At 39.4% G+C, this 23,845-nt stretch overlaps 1 protein-coding gene across 2 annotated transcripts in view; it reads left to right on the top strand.

Moving 5' to 3' along the window:
- The window catches only part of CNTNAP2 (contactin associated protein 2), a 1,009,321-nt gene that overhangs the window by 306,214 nt on the left and 679,262 nt on the right, over positions 1-23,845 (top strand). For both annotated transcript variants that reach the window (XM_061464593.1, XM_061464594.1), the window contains exon 2: positions 4,631-4,741. In XM_061464593.1, coding sequence (XP_061320577.1) covers positions 4,631-4,741 — 111 coding nt within the window. The remainder of the gene's footprint in view (positions 1-4,630; positions 4,742-23,845) is intronic.

The following is a 23,845-nucleotide window of genomic DNA, read 5'->3' as shown; positions in this document are numbered from 1 at the left end:
CTGCTTTGCCCACCAAAAATCATTAAAGTCGCTGGCATAGCGAGGAATAAGCTTTAACAATCTCTGGTGTTGATAAATCAAAGTTTGTGTGTGCATGGTCTGCTTTGTAATAAAGTCAAGGTCTGGCCATCAAATTGTCTGGTCCCTGTTCCCCAAATAGTTCATGGACTAACCAGGTGTGAACTAAAGCAATTGCTGGCAAAGTGGAATGCAGCCCTTCAGTCTATCCAGTATGATGGGTAGGCTATAAACTGTAAACTACACATAGACTGTAGAGCAGGAAAGAACAGGTATCCTTTCCTAGTTTTGTTGAGTGAGGACACCAGAACATATGAGAGGCTTCTGGTAAGGCAGAAGATCCATCTCCTCTGGTTTCCAGTACCCAGGTGCCTGAGAAAGCATGTAAGACCAGAGCAAGTGCATAGGCGTCCTTCCGTTCCATAGCCTAGGAATTTGAAGCTTGTGGATTGCTGAGGTTTTGCATTTGTATTTAATGTCATTAGGTGACCTTTCTTCCATTGATCTTATTATTTACATATCAAGGAAATTTGTTTCTGATGGATATAAACTGATTTCCCTCTGAATAGGAAAGTCAGAGTAGTAAATGTCATCACACCTGTGACAAAGTTATCAGCTCTGTCTATCCGAACAGAAAAGAGTGGAGTGGAAGACCTGTTTCGTTTTAGGAAGTTACCATTTAAATGGACCTAAGCTGGCTTGGATGTTAATATATCACTGAGATAAATGGGATGGAGGAGAGTTTATTTCTTCGCTGCCACAATGCTGGCAGGCCCCTGTGCCCTGTAATTGATTAACAGGGCACAGTGCATTGACTTATATGGGAAAAGCTATTATATCTCAGTAACAGGAAGGTATATATGATTCTCGTTTAGTAAGTAAAAAATTGGATTCTGCAGGAAATAACTAGAACTGCTGAAAGAACCAAAGGTTCCCAAGGATTTTTTTTAACTCTTAAATCTGTGGCATAACAGCATTTCATGTTACGAAGGAAGTTTAAATAGTGCAGTATATTTAGTGGAACTTTCATACACAGCTAGAAATATTAGCTTATGTAAGCAGACTTTTAACTTCTGTTCTATTGGACCCAAAGTCCTGAGTTATTGATGAGATCAATATCTTTTTTAACAGCTGTTCATTCAAAGTGTAATGCTTCCCTGTAATTCATACACATCTGTGGTGAATTTCCTATATTTTGAAGCCTAAATGAGTGAGCAGGTTGACAGGGTGTGTGTGTTTGTTTTTTAAACAGTAAGAAGCTTATTACTTGGGATCCCAAAACAGGCATAAGAAGCGAATGCAGTTCTAAACAACAGGGAAGGAAGACGGTACCAATTAAGTTTGCTTTTTCAATTGCCACCACCCCTGACCCTAGTATTGGTGATTCCAGCCACACTGAGAAAGCAGATGGCCAGGTTCAATACTTCAAAAGCAGACATACACCAAATGAAGCACATTAATGACTGACAGTAAGACTTGGGATCACAGGGACAAACACAGTGCGGTACTCCCTGTGGGATTTTAGTTTTAGTTTTTGGCTGTGTCAGGCTTGTCTTTCTCATTTGTTTGAATCCAAGTTAAGGAAGCAGAGAGACAAGGCAAGACCATACAGGGGGAGGATGCTTTAGAAGTCAGTACTTTTTCCATAGAAGTTTTCCCCATACTTCTTTTCGTGTGGCATCATCAATAGTAGCAGCGATATTGTAGCTGTCAAAATACAAGGAGGAAGTGTTCTCTATAACTAGTGGGGTCGCTACAGAAAAGAAGTTCTGATGAGCTTCTGTGATTTGGAAAGGCTTTTTCCAAAGCTCTCATTGTTTCTGAACACATTTCTGTTGAATAAATTAATCCCTTTTTAGATGGGAGTTCTTATAGCTCTTTTGTTTCAAATTATTCTTTCTAGAGTATCATGACCAATGGCTTCCCATTACATTCCATAATTAATCAAATTGCAGAAGTAGCATACAGTTCTGTGGCTAAACCTTTCTTCTACTTATATTCTTCCATACAGATGGGGAGTTTTCTCCTCAGCCCCCAGTGTGAAAGTATAGGTGTGGGGAAAACCATCTAACCCTATGATTTGCTTGGAAAAAATATACCACCCCACCCCCCCCAACGGAACAGATATTCAGCCTTAGCTCTCATTATGAATGTGAATATATTTCTCTTAGTCAATATCGCATAAGATAAGCATTGGAAAATATGATAAAGAGACTTTGTTATGTATTTGTAAAATATTTCTGCTTATGTGTACTTCTTTGTTCAAATGTTTCCTTTGCGTTTTACCTAAGAACAGTATTAATGGCAAATTAATTCAACTCTCTAGCTACTACCAGTGAAGAGGCAGCGAGAGCAGATTGCTAGCAGTCTTTATGTTGAAAACCTGTTTATTTGAACAACTGAAAAAATACTGTAGATAAATAGTTGAGAAACTTTAACTCTGTGATTGTAATATGAAGAAGGGCTACAGGAAATCTGGAGAGGGACTTTTTACAAATAATAAAAAATCTATGTAGTGACATAGGACAAGGGGAAATGGCTTTAAGCTCAAAAGAAAGGAGGTACAGATTAGACATTAGGCAGAAGTTCTTCCGTGTGAGGGTGCTGAGGCGCTGGCACAGGGTGCCCAGAGAAGCTGTGGCTGCCCTATCCCTGGCAGTGTTCAAGGCCAGGTTGGACGGGGCTTGGAGCAACCTGGTCTAGTGGAAGGTGTCCCTGCCCTTGGTGGGGGCTTGAAACTGGATGAACTTTAAGGTCCCTTTCAGCCCAAACCACTTCTTTTGTGAAGCTCTGACCTTGAACTGTGACTGAAATCACAGCAGCCTGGCACCCACGTAAGCCTTCGCTCCGTGCTGTGCCCCTGCTGCCAGGGTTTGCTCCTGTGCATCCCTGGTGTGTTGCTTTAGATGGCGTGATGTGAGCTTCAGGCATGGTGCCTCTGTGGCTACAGACTCTTGACCATGTGTGGCCACATCCAAGGCAGGGCAAGGAGGGAAGAGGTGAATTGGTCCTTTTATTTTGTGGTATAAACAATAATGCTTACAACCATTTATTTTCCCCTGTCAAAATTCCATCATTAAATAGTGTGGTAGTGAACTTTAAAGCCATTGGAATTGTCCTTTAATTCAGTGCAAAGCAATTGTACTTTCCCCTTGCCTGTGCTTTTATGCTGGTATGAGTTTTGTTTTCTCCCTTAACAAACTGTTGGAGATTTGTGAAGGAAACTTACTTATTTTGTTAAATGTCAAGAGTACTGACTCATGAGCAAATGTTCTCCTGTATTTCATTGCTTCAGTTTCTATTGCTGTGAAAATAATTTTATTTTTCATTACATGAGACTGGAAATTTTAGGAGACCTGCATTATAAATGACTTGGTTTGCTCACAAGCCTGTTTTTTTTTTTCCCATTGAGGTTCCTCTTTTCATGGTAGGATTAATTCAGTCTCTGTATGATCCAGTCTGACCACATCACTATTTCCTAGTAGTACCAAAATTATATGGTGTGGCTGAGCACTAAAATATCCTGCCAAACAGAAACAGGGGTGGTGTAGTGCTTTCTAGATGTATAAATTGAGGTGTTTCTGCTCGCAGCAGTGCCTGTGTTGCAGTCTGTGTGTTCAAAAGGATGAAGGGATGAATCAAGACATCTGGTGTAGATGATGAAGTTTTTTAGGCTGTACCTGAAATGTAAATGAGTAATGTAGCCCACGTTTTATTCCTCTGTTGAAGTAATTGAGGAAAAAGGGCAAAGGGCAGTATATTACTTGGGTATTTGAAAAATCAAAACGCAGTTCTCTTTGTTCTGATTTATGTAACTTCATACAACAGTGGATTTGTTTTAAACTTTTCCATTAGAAAGGGAAAGATTCTGATTTTGGGGTTTTTTTTTTCCATCTCAGGTGCTAATACAAAGTCTTATTTATACTGGGTAAAATAGATGTGACGTACTCATGGATTCTAGAGATCCTGTTTAAAAGGCACCCAACCAAAACAACAACAAACACACCAAAATAATTTGTATTTTGCTAAGTTCTAAAGTAAATCTGTAATAAGTGATAATTCATCGGCATTTATTAATGTACCCGAATTGGTTTCCTTTTTTAAGATATCAGTTTATCAGCACTTCAGTTACAGTACTGAGAGGTTTTATCTTAGCTACTTGATACAAAGCTTTCATGATAATACTTTTCATTAGCACTGGGTTTTCATGTTGAATAAGCCATTTCAGATGTGTCGGGGCCAGCTTGCTTGTTCACTTGTAGTATCTGGAAGGAGAGTGGTGGCCTATAGTTAGGCAGCACCATTAGCTAATTCTCTCCTTTATTGAAGCCTTTATTTTCCCATGTTGAGGGGTGTGTGTATGTGTTTGTGGGTTTTGGGGTGATTTTTTTTCTTGTTGCTTGTCAGTGTGGGTTTGGGGTTTGGGAATTTCTGTTGTTTGGTTTGTGGTTGGGTTTTTTAAACTAAAATATTGGATTGTAGCCTAATGCATTTCATGTGTAAAAAATAACAAGGTTATGTTATAACCCAGCAGAAAAATCAAAGGCACATTGCCACTTAATATGTATGAATTATTAACAGTATAAAGTGAATCTGTGTTCTTGTGTTTCAGAGAAGTGTGATGAGCCTTTGGTCTCAGCGTTACCCCACTCCTCCTTCAGCAGTTCATCATCTATGACAAGCAGCTATGTACCTGGGTATGCCAAGTTAAACAAGAGAGGAGGTAAGGAGTGCTCTCTACGTTAACGTTCAGATATTGAAAAAGCAACAGATGATACTTTTAATACGAAAATGCTTTTATGTAAAATATTCTTGCTTGTTTGCTTTAACAAAGTCTTTGTTGTCTGACAGCTGCTCAGTGTATGTGACAGTAATAGCACTCCCTTGCAGTGCATGGAGGAATGCACCACTAATAACATACAGCATCATGGGCGTGTCGATGGACTCACACAATGCAGTTGTACAATTGACTTCAGTTAAAAAGGCTTATCTGTGCTCATCGGGTAAATGGACATTTGCAAGTTCATGGTTGTTGGAGCAAACCTAAACAGCTTTGATGCACTTTGTTGATTTAACTTGTTTCCTGCATTAGCACTGACTGCTGTTGCTCAGTGCAATGCCACCTGTTTTGGTCGTTGGAAGAATAGGTGTGTAACTTCAGTCTACCTAGTCTAATTATATCCTAGGGCTAGGCAAATTTATGTCACAGTCTGAAAACAAGTCTTTATCTTTACCGACAGGAATTTTGATAGCTTTCCTTGATATTATGGATATTATACCATTTTGATATACATCTCATAAATAATTTTGCAGGAATTATACATTTAAACGTGAAACTTCAGATTAACAGAATTAATATTCTGAATACTATTGATTTTTTTTTCTAACTAATATCAATCTGAAAATCCTGAAATTGAAAATTTCACTAATTCTTGTGTATCAATACCAAACTTTTATTTTCTACCCAAAATACATGTCAGTGGGATAATGAAATGACTTTAAGAGCATAGGATTGAGAAATGCTTTTGCTGTATGGATGAAGAAGAAGGAGCAAGTGACGGTAGTCATGATCTTCTAAATCCTGAAGATCTAGGCAAAACAGCAGACTTGTAGAAGGTTGGCTTACTGGCAGTGCTGCTTTTATTTGTCCTGCTCCTGTAGGATTTCTGCTGGTCCTGCCTAGATACTGTATTCTGCCTCCTAAAACTGGTGGTGCCAGTTGCCTGGAGATCAGCACACAGGAAGGGATGAGCCAGGTCTGTCAAGCCAGCAAGCAAAATCCCTAAGTGAGGAAGAGTACCATCTGGGCTGGGCATGGATCCACCTATGATATGGCTCACATAGAACCTGGGGGCTGAAATGGGACTCCCAAGCTCTTGGGCAGGGCACTCTGGTCCCTCAGTGGGTAGGGCGATTACCCTGTTGGTAGCCTCAAAGCTGTGATGTTGATCTTTATTTATTCTTCTGCAACTGCATTTGTCTGAGTTCTCTGTATGTGTAGGGTTCTTGTCCTTTGTCTTTTTGTCTTGTTCTTTGTTTTCTAAAATCAGTCAGCTCCCAAGGTTGCATTCTTTTAATGGCTAGTAATTGACCTGTTACGTTGTTTATAGCCCTTCTCCCTTTGGTACCACCCTGTACTTCCAATATCTCTGTGACTGTAGTCCTCTACATTACATTTTTATTCTACAGTACTAGTTTGTTCTCTGCAGAATGTCTATGTACAAATATATATATACTTGAATTGATATACCGATAGTCACTAGCCCATGCCATCACAAAACTAAGGCTGTGTTAACTGGGTATTAGAGAGTTGCTATTACAGCTACACAAGCTGAAGAGAAACTGAAGACAGGCTTAGAGAAAATACGACTCGCAAGTTCTGGTGCTGAGCCCTGCAGATGTTTATGGAAAGCCTGTGGCCTATCAGGAGCATTGGCAATTTCTTTGGGTTTAGGCCTGTAGACTAGTAGAGAGCATTGTTAATCGCTCCAGAAATTTAGAAGGCCCTTTCTAAATGGGAAGAGATGCTGGTTTATGCCTGTTGCTGGATTTTTCTTCAGTAAAACTCAGTTGCCTTTACTTTGTTACGTGCTTTTTAGTAGTTCTTTTTCTGTTGCAGAATGCCTGAACACAGGTTTTGATAGGCTTTTGAATCTCTTTTCAACTGTTCATTGCCTACATGAAAGAAGTCAAAGAACAGTGAAATTCTAAAACACTGCTCATCATTTAGGTTGACTTCTCCTGTATCTTATCACAGCTATGTTTGTTTGTGTTCTGTTATGTGTTCTGTAACAGGAAGAAAGTGTCTAGAATCACTTTAATAGAATCATTGCATCAGCTTGCTGGGCAGGATCTTCAAATTGATTTTACATGACTGTTTCTCCTTCTAGTTTACTAGACTACTTAGTTGTAAGAGAAAGGCAAATCACACATTTGGATTATTTTTTCCTTAGTTATATTTACCCTCCCCTTTCTGACCTGTATAATCACTACAGTGCTGTTTCTTTTAATGCTGCTTCTTTAGCAAGAAGGATCTACAGTGCTGTCATTAATCAAACATTTGCTTAATTTCTACTATAAAAAGATCATTTGAAATATAGTTGCACCTATTTGCTTAAATAGCAACTTCTTTAGACTGCTGTCACCCATCTTTTTATTCCTATGAAGCCTGGCATGCAGGCTTTCCAAAACTGAAGCTTCAATATGTGTATAACCCAATTTTGCTTTCTTAATTCTAGTGACAGTAAAAGTACTGCAGAATTCAGGAATGTGTTTAACATGGGAAATCTGCTTTCCCTATGTTTATGCTTCTGCTTTTACAAATGGGAAATAGCTCATTCTGAATGCTGCACTATTTCACAACATCCTGGGATTACAGATATCACACTAGTAATAAGTGAATCCATTTTTTTTTCTTTCCAAAGAGTCATTATTAGCTAATAGGTTCCCAAATCAAACATGCTATTTAAACCACACTGTGTTCAAGTCATTAAATGGAAAGAACTCCCCCTCCTCCAGCCCCTGACCCTTTAAATTAAGGAAATGGGCATTTGAAAATTCTGGTTTCCAACCCAGATACCTTTTTTTGGCTGTTTTACTGGCCTTTCACTCCAGACTGCCAAAACACTTTAGCCAAAGGGATAGTATATTTTATTCTGTTGATTAAAACACTAAAATATTGAACAGTCCCATCATGTCAAGAAGGTTGCAGTTGTGACTGCAGTTGTTCTGGTTTAGTTTCCTGCTATAAATATTGTAATTGGAAGGATGCACATCAAAGAGTTTAATATTTTCAGCAGGTTTTAGGATGTTTCAGAAGCAGAAATACCCACAAATTTAGTCCTAATATTTGCTATCACTTTGTTTCCAAATCCCATAACTAGTGATCTAGGGGAAAAAAAAACAACCTAAGACTTCATGGAATGGTATTGATCTGGAAATTAAGCCTCCAGGGTATATGTGTAGGATATTTTGCTATGTCAGTATGTGAGAATATTTTCTGTTTTCCACAGCTGTCTGCTCAGAGCCCTGAAAGCCTTCACTGACTTCTCGGTTAGTACATAGACTTATTTCAAAGGAAATGCAGATCTGATAGGCAGAATAAACTTGATTTGAAAAGTTAGCCTCTCCAAATCTGTTTATTTGGTGCTTCATGCTCCTCTACGTTGCCCCTTCTGATGCTTATTATGTGTTAGAGTAAGCAGAGAGAACAATCCTGAGCTGCTTTATTTTTGGGGGGAGGGGAGGGGGAGGAAGAGGGAGCAGGATAAGAAAGTTATTTTTAATTAGAGGAAAAGTTGCTGATTGTAGAAAGAACGACTCAGTGGTTACCTGCAGGTCTCTCAGTCTCCTGCAAATTCATACCAAACTATTAAACTTTGCAGCCTCAATCCCTGTGTCAGTGAGTAAGGGAGTCTTTGATTTATGTAATTGGTACAACTGTGAATCTGCGTTTCCATAATTGCAAAGAGCCAGAGGCCTGGGGGTAAAACAAATGTGTGCATTTCAGACCTGCTCTCTTTCCCTGATTCCCAAAGCACCCCAACTGTCTTACAGGCTGACTTTTCTCTCTTCCTGCTCGCTTTCAATCATAGCAGCTGTGAAAAGCAAGCAAAATGCTTTCATCTGGTTATCATGGGAAGAAGTAGGGAGCAAGAAGGTGCACGAAAATATGCACTATTTTATCTTTTTCTCTGTGTGAGCTAAGGAAGGTGGTTTCTCTGCTCTGCTACTACTTAAGCAATTAGTGACTTGCTCTAACAACTACTGTTGTCCCTGTCAGTTCTGCCAGGAAAAGGGGGTGAAGAAGCTTTGAGACGTCAGGTTCTCAAAACTTAGGTGGATACTGGAATGATGCAGTGAATTGCATTAGTGAAAGTAGGCTTGGGGAACGTAAGGTATGGTGACTCTTGAATTCTGTTAAGGGCCCATAAGCAAAAGCTTGGATTTAGTAAGCTAAATGGTGCTGAACTAGCAACTGTTGAGACAGAGTTTGCTGTTGTCAGATTCTATCATATAATCCCTTTGAAAGTACAGTGATTTTTCAGAGTACAAAACTAAATCTTAACGCTATACTGTATTGTAGTGTTGCTTTCATATTTAAGTATAAAATGCACTAGGCTGTTCAGTGGCAGTACAGCAAAGGTACAGATTATTTTTGAAATGTCTGTGGCTTGTCTGTGAGAACAAAGCACCACAGGAGAGGAGAAATATACCTGGCTTTTCTGTCGCTGTCCCTGTCAGTTTTATCTAAATACGTGCAGACATCATTAGATCTTTGAATATTATAAAATCTGAAAACTTCTTACTTTGGATTTACTTCTTAACTGAGAGAATATTCAGAGTACTTTTTATCAGCTCACATTCTCTACCTGTGTAAACCAAATGTTTCTGAGTATGTTAAGTGATCCAGTACATTACTGGAGAAAAATACTTAATTTTCCTTTTCAAAATGTCTGACACGGGATTCATTCACATCAGCACACAAATATGTACCATAAAGTTATTGACAGCACTGTAACACGTAGTAGCTGAAATCCCCATAGTAGACTAGCTAAACAGATTTCAGAGTTGCTTCCATTTTTGTCTTACATATTTTCCTGCAGAAGTAGTCCGTATTGTTACCACCCTCTTAACTGAAGTGGCATCAGAGGAGAGGAAGCTTTTCAGTTAGTTCATTCTAGAGCTTTATCTATTGTAGCTTTTGCATATGTGATGTTAAGGTTATAAGGTCTCATATCTTACGACCTGCCATCAGTAGAATCAATGGACTGCATCACATCATAAGGAGGATTCTTAGTGCATGTTTGATATAATGCATTATCAATCTTCCTTTTAATGGTTCCCAAGCTATTGGACCTTATACTTCTCACTAGTACAAGAATTAATACTGCCCATCATCCACCTCATCCCACTTTAATTTAGGGATGAAATTCTGCATTATTTCAACATAATGTAATGTTATATAATGTAATTGGAAGCTCCTTGAAACTGAGCAGAGTCTCAGAACTTCAGAAATAATCCCAGCAGACAGTGAAAGTATGAAGGTCATAATGAATCTTTGGATGTATGGAAATTATCTTTTGCATGGTGGAATAAAGAAGAAATCTTGTATGCAGGGCTCTCTTTCAAGTCCGGTATTAAGGGGAATCTGAAGGTGCTAATGAAACTAATAATGGTATATAAGGGGAAGTTCCTCTAGGACAGCTGATGTTCAAAAAGCAGTCCTTTTAGCATGGCTGTGTAACTCCTGTTGAGGCTTTCCTGTTGCTTTTTAATCAGCTTGCTGACCTTGACCTGTTGTCAGAATTACTGATGTGTCTGTAAAACAAGCATGAGAAATTTTAAGTGTTGGCGTAGGTGTAATTGAGGCAGGATGTTTTTTCTCAGTGGGGTTTTAAATTTTGGCTTTTGAATGGTAGAAGCAAGAATTTATCTATAATGGGATTTGAGTCTTTATTCCCCACATCATTCCCAGTGAATTCAATCAGATCTGTCCTGTAGCAGCTCTACAAGCATAAAAAAATGCTTCTGAGAGCCTTGGCTTAGAAGAAATCTGAGGTTACTTGGCCTAGGCTCTTTTTAGTATGCCTATTAAAATCTCAAATATAGCCAATTGCAATACTTCTCTAATTCCTTATCACTTTTCTGTAATGAGATACAAGATGGATTTTATAGAATCATAGAGTAGTTATGGTTGGAAAGGGCCTTAAGGTCATCCAGTTCCAACCCCCCTGCCATGGGCAGGAACACCTCACACTAAACCATCTCACCCAAGGCCTTGTCCAACCTGGTCTTGAACACTGCCAGGGATGGAGCATTCACAACCTCCCTGAGCAACCCATTCCAGTGCCTCACCACCCTAACAGGAAAGAATTTCCTCCTTATATCCAATCTAAACTTCCCCTGTTTAAGTTTTAACTCTTTGCCCCTTGTCCTATCACTACAGTCCCTAATGAAGAGTCCCTCTCCAGCATCCCTATAGGCCCCCTTCAGATACTGGAAGGCTGCTCTGAGGTCTCCATGCAGCCTTCTCTTCTCCAGGCTGAACAGCCCCAACTCTCTCAGCCTGTCTTCATACGGGAGGTGCTCCAGTCCCCTGATCATCCTCATGGCCTCCTCTGGACTTGTTCCAACAGTTCCATGTCCTTTTTATGTTGAGGACACCAGAACTGCACACAATACTCCAGGTGAGGTCTCACGAGAGCAGAGTAGAGGGGCAGGATCACCTCCTTTGACCTGCTGGTCACGTTCCTTTTGATGCAGCCCAGGATACGGTTGGCTTTCTGTGCTGCAAGTGCACGCTGCCGGCTCATGTTCATTGACAAAGTTAATTTAAAGGGCTGGTGAGTGTCACCTGGGATTCTGTGAGCTGTCTGGGCTTGTCCCTTCACAGGACTGGCCAGGAATTTAGTTTGGGTGTGAATCTTGAAGTAAGGAGGTGCTCACTCTGCTTTAGCGTTGTCCAGGTAGGGACAGCTAGTGTGCAATAATGAGCACACCATAGATCATCGCTTTAGATATGGCAGTCTTCTTGTGTCAGCAAGGCCTTTGAGCACACTGAGAATACCTATACACAACGTAAGTTATTACATTTTGGTTAAATCTTTCTTGGAGGAAAGCTGCTACAGAGTTGCCAGTGGCTTGTAAATTCACTGCCCAGGTTACTAAATGTTGTCTGCCTTAAGTAGGTAAGCACTTAAAGAGTAATGCATAGAGTACCAGAAGAGAATGGTACCAACCACGAGAAAAAGAGTAGTAGCATCCACTTAGCTTTTGTCTGTCTGTAAGAGAGCTCTTGCTGAGTAAGAATTATTCATAAATAATTAAATCATTAATAAATTAAATTAAACCTTTAAATAAACAACAGTTCCCTTTCTGTAAGTATATGCTTTAGACAAACACACATTGTACAATCCAATACAGTTTGTTTGCTGAACCTATGCTGTGTAGTATGTAGTGGATCAGGTTTGGTGATCAGAAGTCAGGGCAAATTAAATGTTATCACCTAATAAATAATTACTTTTCCAGTTTAAAAAAATAAAGGAAAATGACTTATTCTTGTCTGGAAAAAAATTATCCTGTAGTGGCTCATTTATTAATGCAACTTTCAAAACATATTTGTACCCAGTACAGCATTTTTGTTACACACAGTATGAACAACAGTATTTCAGGAATGTTTAAACTACAAGTAACTGAGGATTTGTTTTGGGTTGTTTAGTTTTGTCTGTGGGGGGGAGGGTTACTCACTTAAAGACATAGTTCCTTTAAGAGTTCCTTTACCTGTGAGGGTAAATGAAAACACTTCTATTTTATTAGTAACATGGCCTTTTCCTGTTATCCCTAATAAAATGTTTGTACAGCACTAACTTCAACCTCTGGGGTTTTTCTTCTTTTAAAATCTGCAAATAATTCAGGCTCAGCTCATCAAATTCTGTTGGAACTAGAAAGAAGAGTCTTGTAGGAAAGGCATTTGCTCCCTGACAGTTGTTATTTCATGGTCAAATGTTATTGTTGGATTCATACAGTTTTCTGTATATTTTCAGCTGCCTCATATCCTACCACATAATAGATTCTGTTTATTCCTCACCTTCAGGGTAAACAGCTAGGTGCCCCACTTTGATTAGCAGTGCAGTTCATATCAGCCTTAAGAATGCTTCTATCCCTGGTTTAAAGACAGTTGTGATTCAGTCAGTTGATGTTAGCACTTGTTTTCTGTGCATTAATGATGTGGCTGTAATGAAATGTTTTTTTTTTCTAAATACCTCTATTTTATGGAAGGAATTCTTAAAATACAAATAAAAATGTGTACACAGAGCTCATTCCTCTGAAACCACAGGCTCTTTCAGTCTCTGGAGCGATAGATACATGGGGCAGTAGGAAAGGTAACAGCTTTTGTGTTGGGGCAGGAAAAAGAAGCATTAAAAGGGGAAAATAAAACTACCAGTGTACATCCAGGTCAGACTGATGCATTTAAAAACTAACTTTAAAGAGGGAAAACATCACCTTTTTCATTCCAAACACAATCCATGAAACTAAGTCTGTGGAAAGTGAAGCTCAAATAACTGGATAAAAATAAAGCATCATTAGCTTATGTTAATTTACCATGGGCCAGCGAATACAGGAAGCATGACAGCTTTTTCCAGTTCATAACTAATTTGTTAATTAAAGTGTTCAGAATACCTAATAGGCTTATTTAATACATGTCTAGATGATGAGGAGAGAAAAAATAATGCTGAACTCTTTTAAACTTTATGAAACCTTTTTTACAGCAGTTGTTTGCAGAGGCAGTGGTTCCAAGGCCCACTGGAGACACAAGGCAAAAGAGCAGCTGTCTAGAGTCAGAGACAGGCAGGGACAGCGCATCTGCCCTGGCACTGCTGAGCACCGGTTGGGGTTTAGATAAATCTTAGTTCATTAATTGTTTCTAAGCTAATATATGGCTGATTCTGGCAGGAGAGTGGATGTAGTGGTGGCAGAGAGCAGGCAGCCTCAGCCAGACAGACTGGATCCTTATATCACAGTTTACCTTATCCTTAGGGACCTGTGCAGATCTGGCCGTTTATCCCCAGAGCAGCCAAATTCAGTGCTCTCGACTATCCTAAAGCCCAGAGTTTAATTTGAGGGTTTCTCAAGCAGCATTAGGGCATTAACGTGTCAGTAGCTGATAAATCTCTTTAGGTATTCTTACTGGCTTGAATCACAGAATGGTTTGGGTTGGAAAGGACCTTAAGATCATCTAGTTCCTGCCCCCCTGCCATGGGCGGGGACACCTCACACCAGACCATGTCACTCAAGACTCCATCTCCATGCTGTTTTGAAAAGGTAGATGTGAATAGCTCTGGAACTCCACTCAATATTTATATCCTTAATGGCGTTTGAGCAGGAGCTAATGGTCTCAAGAAGTTGATACTTGTTTATCTCAGGAGGTATAGTATATTTGGTCTTGGTCTTTCTCACTATTTGCAGTCAGCTGCTTCAGATTTCACATGGATGTGCCAAGCACTTAAGATGTGTTAAAAGTCTTCACACCTTTTCTAAACGTCATTAAACTTGTATTGCTTTTATTTAGTATATGTTTCAGAAGCATTCATAATCTTTGCATTCATGAAAGTATCACCTGTATGTGGAGAGTGTTAGTATTAGTCAGATGATGTATAGGTGTTAGGGAAAGTATTGCCTATAGCAGGTTCTTAACCTGCATAAAGATTATTTTTCACAGAAGGACATCATACCTGCTAAATTGGGCACTAAGTTATATAATCAATCCATTTAAATAGTCAGCAGTAGCCTTTGGTGCCTAATTTCAATTCTTAAAACAGGGAGTGGAGTTTTACTGTATCTTAAAAAATGACACAGTTTATAATTAAATGTGAATTAATACAAAGGGTGAGACTTTGGCTGAAAAATGTGCAGTAGTGGCACATTAGAGTTCTGCTAGATGCCTCTTCAACCCAATGCCTTGTAAGGAACTTGCCTGCATCAGAGTTGGCACATTTAACAAGCCACTGGAGAACTTCATATTCCTCAGACAGTGGAGCTGCTGCATTTGCACAGATCAATGGGAACATGCAGGATTAGAAAAAAACCTGGACATAGGAAAGATGGCCAATAGCTTTTGACAGGTCCGCTACATTTAGGAGTAGCAGAGGCTGACAAATTAAGTTATAGGTGTATATATAGGTTTAGGATATATATAGGTTAAATACCCTAGGCTAGGTTATATCTACAGATACATCTCTGTATTAGGGTCTGAAGCGTGAGATGCATCTGGAATTGGGGCCAAGATGCAGTAAGTGTATAGAAAATGCATTGTCAGCTGCTTGCAAGGTAGGTGCCTCTTGTCAAGAGTGTGTTTCACCCTCTCCTGCACACAAAATGCAGGTTTTCCTTACACAGGTGTGTGTAGTACAACTGGTAAATAGCTTCTTTGAGCCCTGGTGGAGCACCTGCCTTTCCCAAATAAATCATAAATAAGCATAAATGCTGGTAGAAATAGGAGCTATTTGGTTACCATTATAACCTCCTAGTACAGTAATATGCTGAAAGAGAAAAGAAATAATATGATAAAATGAGGCTATTTGCTGCAAGATGAGCAGGAGAGTGCTGCTATTATTCATGTTTCAGCTTTCACAATTAGACTGAGATTATTCACAAGCAAATCTGAGCTACACAGAGAACTTTAATAGTCATTTTGCTGTATGTGGATTACTATGCAAGTCACAAAAAATACCTGAATTGCAAGAGTCTGACTTAGCATCCACTCCCACCTCATAGATTTACTGTTGGTTTCACTTGGTTTTGTTTTGCTTTCTTAAATGAGATTAGTTTTTAACCTATTTGTGTGTAAGAGTCATTCTAACATGGATAAAAATTACAATTAATTGTAGGAGAAAAAATGTATCAACTCATACTGAGCAAGATCACTTGCTTCGTAAAGCTTCAGCTTTACATAAGCCCTGTATAGTGAGGTAAAGGCAGAAAGGGAAGAGGTGAATGATGGAGTGCTGTGTAGATCCCAGTTAGAACTTTCTGAGCAGGAGAAGATTCTTACCTTGAGTAAGCAAGAGAATACTTTTCCTTCATTAGGTTGTAACTGCAGCTGAGATTTCAGTCAGCTTTGTGCAGAATGGCAGATGAGTAATGCTGCAAGGTGAGAAAATGTTGGTGTAATTAAGAAGCAACAGTTTACTTACGCTGACCCATATAGGTATGTATATAGATAGATTGACAGATAGACATATCGATATGTAAAAGCTGCTAGAGTTTGTGTTCTTCTGTGTATGGAGATTTTTGGTGCTGAAAGCTAGCTAAGGACCAAGCACCCCTCAGAAGAAATGTTTTTAGTAGTTAAGCCCTTTACCCCCCTGTCAGCCCTGCTTTTCTCCTTCTAAAGTGATCCATTTGTTTAATGGTGATGTATTGGAACAGTCTGCCCAAGGCAGTGGTGGAATCACTGTCCCTGGAAGTGTTTACAAGCCATGTAGATGAGGCCCTCAGTGACAAGGGTTAGTGGTGGTCTTCGCAGTGCTGGGGGTAATGGTTGGAACCGGTGATCTTAAAGGTCTTTTCCAACCTGGTTGATTCTGGGATGCTGTTGTTCACATAGGATAATACTCTTCTGTATTGGATGCCGTCAGTAGTTTGTCAGCCAACTAAGAAACAAGGGAATACTGCTAATGAACTATTTTCTCTTCAGAGCCCTAAACTTTTGTGACTTCTTGTAGGACAGATTTTTATTTAGGATGGACTTGCATTCTTTTTAACAAGGTTTGTTTGAATGGTTGGTTTTCCGAGTCACTTAATGTTAGGTAAATTGTTTCAACTAAGATTCATGCAGCTGTATATTTGATAAGCAGTGGAAAAAAGAAAGCTTTAAAGAGCTGCTTTTTGAAAAGTTTTATTTTAGATGTTTTTGCTTTTCAAATATTGACTGCCATCAAATTTAGCATTCCCGCTGGGCTTTTAGGCACTTCACTCCCAGTGAACTAATTCTGCTTTGGTTAAGGAAGTTGTCAGAAACGATCTGATGTTTGTAAGGATCAAAGGGTCCTATAGTATGTCAAAATAGGTACTTGACCATGTCTATTAATTACATAGTATTTATAGATCAAGAATGAGTAACTACCTTATATCCTTCCTTGGCTTCTTAAGCTTTTGCTAGTACAGAGTGGGTGATGTGAGGATGACTCTGTTTTTAGGGAAGAATCAGGGGATACTGGACAATGTTAGAAAAGAGGAGTAAACTTGAGATCGTTGCTGGGCAAAACAGGGAAGGAAATACTGCGCTTTTGCTGGGAAGGAAATGTCATTGGGTCTAACACAGTGCTGCACTGAGAGGGTTTCAGCTGACATTCTGCCAAATGTAGAATCCATAGAAATTAGATGTTTCTTTCATTACACAAGCCATGTTGGTTTTAACGTGTACTGAGGGGTGGCACATGAACTGCTTTGCTTTTTTCAGTAGCCAGAAATTGGCTGTTTTCTATCCAACAAAAGCCAGTACTGGGATTATTTCATTTGCTGACTTTAGCAGCTGGTTGGTAACATCTCCGTAACACATTTTGAATACGTAGAGATGATTGTTGCTTGTACATGGTGGCTTCCAGGTGGGATTTTGGGGGATTTTTAAAAAATAAGCTATTGAGGGACCAGAGAAGCTATTAGTTATGAGCCCAATTGTTGTAAGCAATCTCTAAAAGTTACTTTAATGCACTTCTAGTTTCAAGGCAGAACCAAATTACGTGCAATATATATTATTTTAAACACAGTGGTGTTGATGCTTTAACACTTACCTCTTGAAATGGTAAGTAATGTGAGATGCAGCTGAAGTGGCAACCAGCATGTTGGCCAGCAGTGGTTCTTCTTATGAGCCACATCCAAAGTCATCTGGACAGGAGTACTAGAGCTGAGGATCAAAGCGGGAATACCAGGAATTGTGTAGGAATTTGCCATGAATTACTTGAAGCATTCCAGTTCTCCTGTTTTCACTAGATTTTAATTAAAGGAATTATACTGAGCTCCTCACAGTGAGTGTTTTTTCCACAGCTCTCAACTCTGAGCCTGGAACACGTTGCTTATAAGTGGTACTGTCCACCCTTTGAGAAAAGCTTCTAGCTTATCGAATATGGTGGATGATTGCAACACTTTTGGTTTCTCAGACTACAGAGGCAGGGAAGTTTAAAGGAACAGGGATGTCAACTGGAAGTAAGAAAGACAGGAGAGCCCCCCAAATAAACTGATTTACTCTATAGGCATAGAGCCAAAGCTTATTGAGAAATGAAGTTGTAACTGTGAAGTAAAAACTACAAACAAGTTCCTAAGTTGATAAGGAAACACCTTAAAGCCTTTGCTTTGAGAAGAGCATTAGGGTTACCAGAATCATTAAGCTGTATCACTTTCACTCACCTGAAGAGAGCTGCTCCCTTTCTGTCTGTCTTAACATTCCCTGAGAACAGAAGTGTTCTCATTCTAGCACCTTAGTCACGGGCAAGTTTTTCTGTTCCATGTTTAGAAGGCTACACATATTTTTCAGCTGGCTGCATAACTGCAAAACCCCATTGTCTGCATAGTCTATCATGACTCACGAAACACAGCTAAAAGCTTAGCTGTAGAAATGCTTATAATGATTTCGGAAACTCAGCTTTCATTACTTTGCAAGCAAGGAAATTGAAGGCTATACTCATGGCTTTTATCTTGTAAATTTACCCCAAGAACATTAAAAAGGTGTAAAGATTGCAACTAAGGAAGAGGATGCTGCTGATCAGAGTAAAGAGCAGCATTGTGAGATTTCAGCTGGCAAGGCACTAGAATCTATTACAGAAGGTAATTTAATTATGCACTTATCTGTAATAAATATAAATTGACTCGTTTACTTCCACAATTTGCAATTAAATATAGGTATTATTTTTTCATAATACTGGAAGCTCATTGCTAGCATTTTGCAGAAGTGAGTCCTTTGCTCAGTAGAGGCAGAACTATTGATTGTGCTGCTTTCTCCCTGTGTGTTAACACAAACGCTACTGAAGTTATCTTGTGATGCAGAATACTGCACAACTGCATGAATGGTGGCACTGTCCAAGCAGATGCTGATAGCCTCATTTAAAACATAATGATAATCCTGGAAATCTCATAAAGGCTGTTATTATGGAGGATTTAAAGCTATCCACAGTACCAGCCAAACAGAAAATTTTACGATGCATTGAATGTGGGGTCTATAGAAACTTAATTCAAAAGCTTATGCCTAGAGTTGGTTTTGATGTTGATCGGTACCAGCAGTGTTTGCTAGTAAGTATTGACAGAGTTTTAACCCATGATTCTATGCGATTTTTTGACAAGCTGTATTAAGACATGCTTTCCACTCCCCACTGTGTTAAAACACTTCCTACTCCCCACAAGTCAAAAGTAAGGACTTTAAAGATGTAGAAACTTGTGGGTATTTTGGCAAATGTAATGGGAATGACCTAAATTCTAAGAGGTTACATGAAAGCAGAAAGAGGAGAAAAGAAATAATTGGGCCCCTGAATTCCATTGATTCTCCAGGCAAGTTTAGCACATGAATTCCCTTCAGGTTTTCATATTTAATGGAGGGAGTGTCAGTCTTTTTTTCTTTACAATTTACACAGAAAATGTTAAGGTAGGAATAACATCAATTCAGATCTGTTGAAACAATGCTACACTGACATGTGGCTATAGAGCTAATCCAGTAAATGGCTTTCAACAAATTAGGATACACTTTAAAAAGTAGTTGTTATCTGAATACCACTGTGTGGTCCAGGCTGAAGGGATATGATGCAATCTCTCCTGTGGATAGTGCCAGTGAAGCAAGATTATGTAAAAACCAGAACCAGTTGTGTTTTTTTCCTAAAGGGACCCTCAGGCCAAAGAGTTTGTAAATGTCTTCCTTGGGTTTTATTAAGCTAAGGTACCATGTCCACATTTGATTTCTGTATATTCCCAGAGGGATTATAACGTTTTTTCTTAAATATGCATGTTTGAAAGTATAGAATATGCTTTTAGAATATAGGATTTGAGCATCAGACTTTGCTTTGCCAGATACATAGATGAACTTATAAAATGTTCTTCAATTTATCTGAGTTTCTCTTTGAAAGAAGAGCTCATGCCAAATACAAGAGAAAAAACTCCAAATGATAAAGCCAGCCTTTTGTAACAATTATCCCCTTATGAAAAGGATTTTGTCATGCAGCGTTTCCATCTCTGTATTGGTGACTTAGCACAGTCAATTAAAATCCCTGGAAGTGTCCAGAAACTCAGTTTAATAGCACGATAATGTCTGGATATTGGGGGAAGTGTAAAGATTCTTGCATGTTGTAGGCACAAAAAGCTAATTCCCTTTTCTGCAGGAGGAGCTCAAGGACTTCAGCTTTCTCACACAGCTTGTTCCCATAGAAAGGATCCTTTCATATATGAGAAGAATGATCCTTAGGGGCTGCATGCATATATGATGCCATGTGGTGTCTTAACTCTGTCAAAAAAAAAAAGATCTCTTGAACCTATTGCAGTACTGGTACTCTCTGTCACATCTATTTCCATGAATTCAAATGCCAAGAACTGGAATTCAACCAGTGTGAAGAGAGATCACATCGGAGAGAGATTGCCAAAGAGCAGTTTCGAAAGGTTATATGACATTAAAATGCTGGTGGCTGTGGCAAAGGTGGTGTAAAGTCTGGCAGCATGCAGTGGTTTTGGTGGTAGTCAGGAACAGAGTACACCAGTATTTTTCAATTTGCTCCAAAAACTATGGGTGGAAAGTTTGACTTTGGCAGCTTTTATATTAGGTGTGTTGTTGGCATCATTATGGCCACCCTTTTATCCTAGGAAGGTGTTAAGCAAGTGTATCCTCTAAGCCATCAGCCTGATAGCAAAATGTGTAATAAGCACTTCTGTGTGTTTGGACCACTGGAATGTACATGGAGATATTGCAGTTGCTTGGTTCCTAAGGCTTGTCACCTCAGCAACTCAGCCTTAGTGTTGAAACTTGTCACTGCAGATCTGGTATGATAGAGTGTATGTTATGACTAGCATGTAATCCTGCAGCTGCTGACTGTAGCTCCAGGGATGTTAACATGGCACAGGCACGAGCTACTGTTCGAGGTTACTTTACTTTCCTTGGATCTTGGCAATGTGCAGCCTTAGAACTATTTTTTTCAGGCAAAATTATGCAAAGGTTGAGTAAAGTCAGTGGCAGCTAATCCTATTTCAGTTACTGGGCATTTAAAGGAGTTGTTTTTAAGAACTAGGGATGTAATGCTCTTGTAAGATTTTAACTATGGTGCAAACATAAATTATGCTGAGAGAAATGCAACGGAGAAATCCAAATGTGTAAATAAAGATGGGTAAAACTCTATCCCGTGAGGAATCTCATGTCCAAAATACTTTCTCCATGTTCTTTGAGCCATTAAGAGTCAAGTATGAAACTATGAAGTTTTTTTTCCTGCTAAGTAAAAAAAAATGTTTAACGCTTAACTTTGCACTTAAGGTGTTCCTTCATCCTTTTGCCTGCCCTGTGTTATGTTGCTCATGCTCTGGTGGTTGCAGTCTACATAAAGTTGGGTTGACCTGGTGTCACTGTTTGCATTTGCCAAGCTACTGTTCTTATAATAACCTACTCTGACAATCATTAATTTTGATTGAAAGGGACTTAAGAAGGTCTCTGGGCCAACCTCTTCCTCAAAGCAGAGTTCAGCTCTGAGTTCAGATGAGGTAGCTCAGGGTTTTAACCAGTTGGATCTGGAAAACTTCCATGGACAGAGATTGCAGCCTTTCTGGGCAGCCTGTTCCGCTGCCCAGCTGTTCTCAGGGTGGGGAAAAAAATTACTTCCACTCAGAACGTCTCTTGTTTCAATTTGTGTGCATTATCTGGCATCCTCCTGCCCTGCACTTCAGTGAAGAGTCTGGCCATGTTTCTCCGATGGCCACCCTTTCGGTGCTGGGGGCTGCTGTGAGGTTCCTCTAAACTGTTTTTTCCAGGCTGAACAAACTCTTTTCCCTCAGCTTCTACTTACAGGATGAATGCTCCAGTGCCCTGACAGTCGTTTTGATTCTTTACTGAATGCAGCATAGAAGAGGAAAATTCCAGCCCACAGTTGTATGAAAAAGTGGTATGTAGAGTTGGGAAGCAAAATCTGCGTAGCCAAGAGACCTCAGGAAGAGAGAAGCAGAGTGAAAGGATTCCTCTTTAAAGTGCATGCACACAGCCTGGGAAACTAGAGCTCTCAGGTGGTTGAGACCTTGTGTGTCAGGATCCAGGGAGAAGTGAGAGGTGACATTGTGTTAGGAATATGTTACAAAATTAGGATGGGAAGGTGGACATCATTTCCTTTGAACAAATTCAGAACACCTCCATGTCAGAGTCTATGTAAGACTTTAATCTCTGACACTTGCTGCAAGGGCAGTACAGTGGGATGCTGTCAACCCAAGTTCTGGAGGGTGTCAAGGGATAACTTCATGGTACCGGCACTAGATGTGGTGCCTGCAGTGGCCTATAAGGAGTTATAAACCAGAAATAGCATTGGGGAAACTCACTGTTCAAGATTTCCGTCCTCTACCATGTGTAAATCCTGTAGGTAAACTTTAGAGGAATGAAATGTATCTTCATGAAACCTCTGATAAGAAATACTGCTGTTAGGTAAATGTGCTCAGATGTCCTTACATAACTTTGATATTTAACTGAAATCCAGGATAAAACTTGTTATAAGCTTTACTCCCTTTATTTTACTTAAAAACACCCTAAACAAAATATTATTAACATTTCAATTTTCTTGTTATAAGTTCAAGTGTCATATTGTTCTAATGGCCTGCATAGGTTTTGATAGATCAAGTTAATATATGTTACGTACAGTTTTGTTTTTTACTGGAGTAATCTGTGCGAGAAATTTGCTGTATAAAATCTATGTCTGATAACACTTTATTTTTCTTCCAAATAATACTTTACTGCTACTAAAAAGGAAAAAGAGGTTATAGAATAGTCATGACAGTAAAAGTGAAAATAATTGCAGTGGCCTGATAATCATTAGCTAGCTCTTGTAAGTTACTCTGATCCCATGATGCTTAATTAACATTGTGAAATCAGAAGCTGAAACCGTGGTGTAAGATTGCTTTAAACCCAGAATTAACAGCAGATTTTTTTTTTCCTCTTTTGCTGTTGGAAAAAAACATATTTAAACCTATATTCTAACCATAATACATGTAATTATCACAGTTTCTATTCTTAAACCATATGGTTTTGCCTTTTTAAGACCTTTTAATAGCAGAATAATCATAGGATTTGATTTTTACAGAAGTAGTGATTTAGCTAATAGTGGTTTGTGCTTTAGAAGCCCTTGCGGCATACTTATTTCCTGGGCTAATGACATAAGAAGAATCCTTCTGTCTTCAGCAGGAATGGTATCCATGAGGCTGATCTTCAGCATGAATGACATCCATGGTATCCAGAGAAGCACTAGCTGTGTGAGATAAGTGATTTTCTTCAATATGAAAGTTGTTCAGGAGAGCCACAGATGTTATGGAAAAGCTGTCATACAGTTGTATGGGTTCCCCAGACAATTTCATAGAATCACAGAATAGTTTGGGTTAGAAAGGATCCTAAAGTTCATCCAGTTCCAACCCCCTGCCGTGGGCAGGACACCTTCCACTAGAGCAGTTTACTCCAAGCCCTTCCCAGCCTGGCCTTGAACACTGCCAGGGATGGGGCAGCCACAGCTTCTCTGGGCACCCTGTGCCAGCACCTCACCACCCTCATCATGAAGAACTTCTTCCTAACATCTAATCTGTATCTCCCTTCTTTTGAGTTTAAAGCTACTCCCCCTTGTCCTGTCCCTACCTGCCCTTGTAAAAAGTCCCTCTCCAGATTTCTTGTAGGCCCCCTTTAGATACTGGAAGACTGTTAAGGTCTCCCCTGAGCCTTCTCTCCTCCAGGCTGAACAACCCGTCTGTCAAGCTGGAGTAGTGCTTCCTTGTCTGGGCTCAGCAAATGGAAATTTCTTTGGAGATTATTGGAAGATTTGCTTATTCCAGCATGCGGGGAAAATAATGAGCATTATTCAGGAAGAGAAGGATGTAGTCTTTGTAAGGATTGCGTAGCAGGCAGTATGGGGATAGGGCCTTGTGCAGGTATGGTGAAGTAGGAGAAATTATGAGCTTTAGCATTACAGTCTTTTTCATAAAGTTTTGAAATACTGTTTCAGTCATCTGTGTGAGGTGAATGATGTGTTACAGCAGCTTAGAGACGGGCAAACTAAAGCATAAGGAGCTATTTTTATCCTCACTTAAGTCTTTACTTGCTTGGGCAATGCTTCTGCCAAGTTAG

This window comes from Pezoporus flaviventris, unplaced genomic scaffold (assembly GCF_033815535.1).
Source record: "Pezoporus flaviventris isolate CSIRO_AGI_PZ_B2104156 unplaced genomic scaffold, CSIRO_AGI_Pfla_v1 ptg000037l, whole genome shotgun sequence".
Classification (NCBI taxonomy): Eukaryota; Metazoa; Chordata; class Aves; order Psittaciformes; family Psittacidae; genus Pezoporus; species Pezoporus flaviventris.
The sequence above is the reverse complement of the archived record's forward strand: the minus strand, read 5'-3'. Positions and strand labels throughout refer to the sequence as shown.